The sequence below is a fragment of the Cryptomeria japonica genome, chromosome 9 (genome assembly GCF_030272615.1).
Source record: "Cryptomeria japonica chromosome 9, Sugi_1.0, whole genome shotgun sequence".
Classification (NCBI taxonomy): Eukaryota; Viridiplantae; Streptophyta; class Pinopsida; order Cupressales; family Cupressaceae; genus Cryptomeria; species Cryptomeria japonica.
The window spans coordinates 47,067,649-47,071,889 of NC_081413.1; the positions used below are offsets into that span (position 1 = coordinate 47,067,649).

Genomic DNA, 4,241 nt, shown 5'->3' on the forward strand with positions numbered 1-4,241 from the left:
CATTGAAAGCCCAACAAGATAGTACAACCAAAAAAATAGGGACTACTCCAAAAGACAACAGGTTACCCATAAAATCTATTGTCTTCTGAGATCTATTGTTTTCTAACTTAGATCATCTATTTTGGCCAACCTGGGTTGTAATGTTTTACTCTTGATGTTTGGCTAGTGTTTGGTTGGTTGTGGCCGCTATGGTTTTCTATTTAAGTTTTTTGCAACCTTTGAGTTTTGGGATCTAGACGCCAATTAGTCCATAAGGTTTCAAGTCCTTTCCAAAACCTGTGGTTCGCTGTCAGATAGTGTAGTCTATTTTTTTATGGCAACAATTTGATTGTTAGGGTTTTAGGGCCCCTTCATAACTTGTTTATCCCAATAAAAAACTAATTATTTTTTAACAAAAATTATAATTATTTAAACTCACTAAAAATAAAATATATAATAATCTAATATGAAAGAAAGTTATTGATTTCAAATTAAGATAAAAAAATATAAAATAAATAAAATGATAAAAAATTAATAATTATTAATATTGCATGTTAATATTAGATATATTATATATTATATAAAATGATAATTATTATATAATTTTTTAATAATAAAAAGTAAAATGACAAGTTTGTAAATTCATATAAAAAATAGAAACTATTTTAAAAATTCATATTAAAATATTTTAAAATTAGAATCAATTCAATCTTATTTTTTCAAAATATTCTAAATCAATTTGTATTTTCATAATATTATTTAAACATAATATATATTTTAATTATAAATTAAATTATTATATTATATTTACTTAAAAATTTTAACTCTTTATTGATAATATAACATGTCTAAAAATATTTAATTGTCATATAGAGTGTAAAAGTAAACAAGTGCCACATAGTGGCTATCATCATAGTATTGTAATAAAAATATTTGTTCTAATTTTTAATTATTACAATTTTGAATCAATGTTATTTTAAAAGTATATTAGTATTATTATATTTATGTAATATTAACTATAACTCTCTTTTTTTTTTGATAAAAGTGGATGAACCACTAAAATTATGTTAGATCTTTATAATTTTTTACATGGTGTCTAGTTCAATGAGCACTGGAGGGAAAGAATCAGTAAGAAAACCTTTCAGTATTGCTCAAGAGAACAAAAGCCTATCTACCAATTACAAAAGCCCATAGGCACCCCCCAAAAAAAAACCCAATTACATAGCCATCTGCATTAGATATAAAGGAAGCTTGTGAGAACTAGTAGAAAAGATATCATCCCAAAATACAGTCACCACTGCCTGAACATAATCAGTGCCATCACCCCAAAAAACCAATCTGTCTATGCACCACATGAATCCAAGGCTCTACAAAGAACAAAATACAAGGCCAGAAGGGAACCAAGAAAAAGTAATCCTGCCAACATAAAAATGGTTAGCAAACATATGCCCATCCATATAAGAAGCAGAGAAGGATGATGAGAACCCTCAGGAATCAGGATGAGACCAATCCACAAAATAGTCCATAGCAAAAACCGCCATATCAATAATAGGATAAGAAGCCATCTACTCCAACATAATAACTGCACTTTCCAATTTCTCAAAAAAAGCCACCAACCACCGATTTTGCCAAGAACTCTCCAAACAATATAGAGCATTTTGAGTTAAAAAGAAAATACAAAGATTGAATAAATGCCATATCTGCACACCATCCAGAATATAACAACGAATAGGATAACCGGATCATGATTACCTTATTATCATAAGAGGAAGTTCCGAGCAAGAAGCTTCACACCAACAGATGAAGCTACCTCATATCTCACAACAAACCCAATTATTAAAACAACTTCCAAGATAGAAGATCACCCACAAAGCAAAATGATTCAACAGAAAGACCAGTTCCAAACATTATGAAAAAGAAACCTCAAAGAAAAACCTCCTACTTGAAACCGTAAAGAGATATGAATACCAAAAAAGCAGAGGATCAAAGCCAATATAATTTAACAGACCCTGCCACAAAAATAATGATTAGCAAGAAAAAGCTGACCCCGAGATACTCAATGGAAACTGAGATATCCCATTACAATGATACCCACATAAACCAATCATGTAGCCACATAGGACAATACAATACCAATCCAAACACCTGTCATAATGCTGATGGTAAACATAAAGAAAGGCCAAAACCAAAACAATCTCCTAAAAATCTAATGAAAACGAAGTTATCCATCGACAAAGATATCCAAAAAATGCTGCCACATAGACCAACATAAAAACCAAACCCAAAATCCTATTCACTACTAAAAAAGCCAACTGAGCCTAAATTGCCCTTCCATCCTCCATACTTGATGAGGAACTACTACCAAAAATAGCTACAATAGAGATGCTGCCATAAGGCAGGACAACATCCCCCCTATAGCCATATAAGGAAGTAAAAACCACACAAAACAAGGAGATGGAAGACGACAATCGAATAAAGGGAAGCTCAATCCAAAAAGTGGAAATCACAACAAAATCTCTACTTAATGAAGAAATTCTCCCAGTAAATGACAACAGCAAAGATATTGCCCCAAAGACCAACACCTTCCCTATATGCACTTACGAAAGAACAACCATATCAAGTATATGGAATGAAGGAGGTTTCTGAATGGAAGATCTGCTATGAAAGAAGCTTCATGCAAGAAACAGGAATATCCAAATGAGCAACTTCTATAAAGTGAGCACCCTCAACAATAACCTTGTTTGCTAGAAAATACACAAAGATATTAATCTCTCTAAAATAGTGAGAAATAGAGAAAGTAGAAAAACCTCTTAATTGTAGAAGAATGTGATCTAACAAATACTGCAAGTGCCATGAGAAACACTTTTTGCTAATAACCGCCTGAACGACAAGCATTGAGTCACCTTCAATAGCAATATCTTTAATGTTTAATGAAAGAGCAAGATCAAGCCCAAAGGATAAAGCATGAAACTCAACCATATTATTAGTGCCTTGACCAATATATTTTCCCACTGCTTTGATGATCTTTGAAGAATGATCAAAAATAATTACACCAACACCAGACCTCCCCGGATTACCCTTAGAAGCCCCATCAAACTGAAGTTTGAAAGAAGGAAAAGGTGGAGGACACCATTCAGCCATCTTGTGCTTAACAAGCGAAGAGAGTCCATCTAATATAGCCCCATGAGAAGGCATCAGATGAAGCGAAGACCATCTCCAAGTGACCCAATTGTCACAATGAGAAAAAGACCTGAGGTGATCCAAATTTTTATTAATGAAAGAAAGCTCCACCTCACTAACGGAGGCTTGGATTTTACCAATTATGTCTGTCAAAGTAGCAGATTTATGTTTGAAGATTCTAGAATTCCTTTCAAGCCGGAGATTCTAGACCACCAAAGATGGGGCGACGATCCAAAGAGATGAGTAGAATGAAGTGGGAAACAACAAGGGCCAGATCTTAAAATGTAAAAGTAGATTTGAACAGAGAGCTAAAGACCATCCTAGCATATCAAACAACCAATACCAACATTATGAAGCAAAAGTACATAACAGGAGAAGGTGATCCACCGATTCCATACAATGACCACAAAAAACACAAGGAAATACTATTGTAATCTCAAGCCTATCCGATTGCATCCCAGTAAGGACTTTATCTTGGACTGCCAACCAAGCAAATGCCCCTGCCTTCGGAAGACAAGCAGGGTGCCAAAAAAGCTTAGTAGGCCAACAAGGAGGTAAAGAGGGCTGAACCAAAGAATTATACCCATCTTTTACTGAATAGGAGCCTGCAACACTCTTAACCTAGACCAAAGAGTCCTCCTTATTATGGAAAACTAGAGGTCTATTATGAAGTTCTTCCACAAAGGCTAAAATAAGATCATTATCAATAGACAAGGGAGGAATATCCTTCCATTTAGGCTATTATAATATTGAAAAAATATGTTTTTCTTAAAAACATAATTAAAATTATACAATTGTAATAATAAAATTAATCTCAAATTTAATTATTAATTTGCCGTGTAATATTATATTATTTTAATTATATTTATATAATATTAATTAAAATTGATCTTATTAAAATAACTATTAAAAGTGAAAAATAGATAATTTTTTAATAACTCAATGAAAAATATTTAAACTTATAATTACAAGTTGTAATTAAATCATATTGTATATTTTAAAATGATTAAAAATTTATGATTTTCAAAAAGTGGAGCAAAACAATAATTGGATCAATAAGTGGAGCATCAATTTGCATGAAC

The 4,241-nt window shown here is 32.0% G+C and overlaps 1 protein-coding gene across 1 annotated transcript; it reads right to left on the reverse strand.

Annotated features, from left to right (window-relative positions):
* Window positions 1–2,637: 2,637 nt before the first annotated feature.
* Window positions 2,638–3,120, reverse strand: LOC131047028 (uncharacterized). The gene has a single exon (XM_057980823.2). It carries the CDS (start codon window positions 3,118–3,120, stop codon window positions 2,638–2,640), a length of 483 nt encoding a protein of 160 aa, XP_057836806.2.
* Between the last annotated feature and the right edge of the window lie 1,121 nt (window positions 3,121–4,241).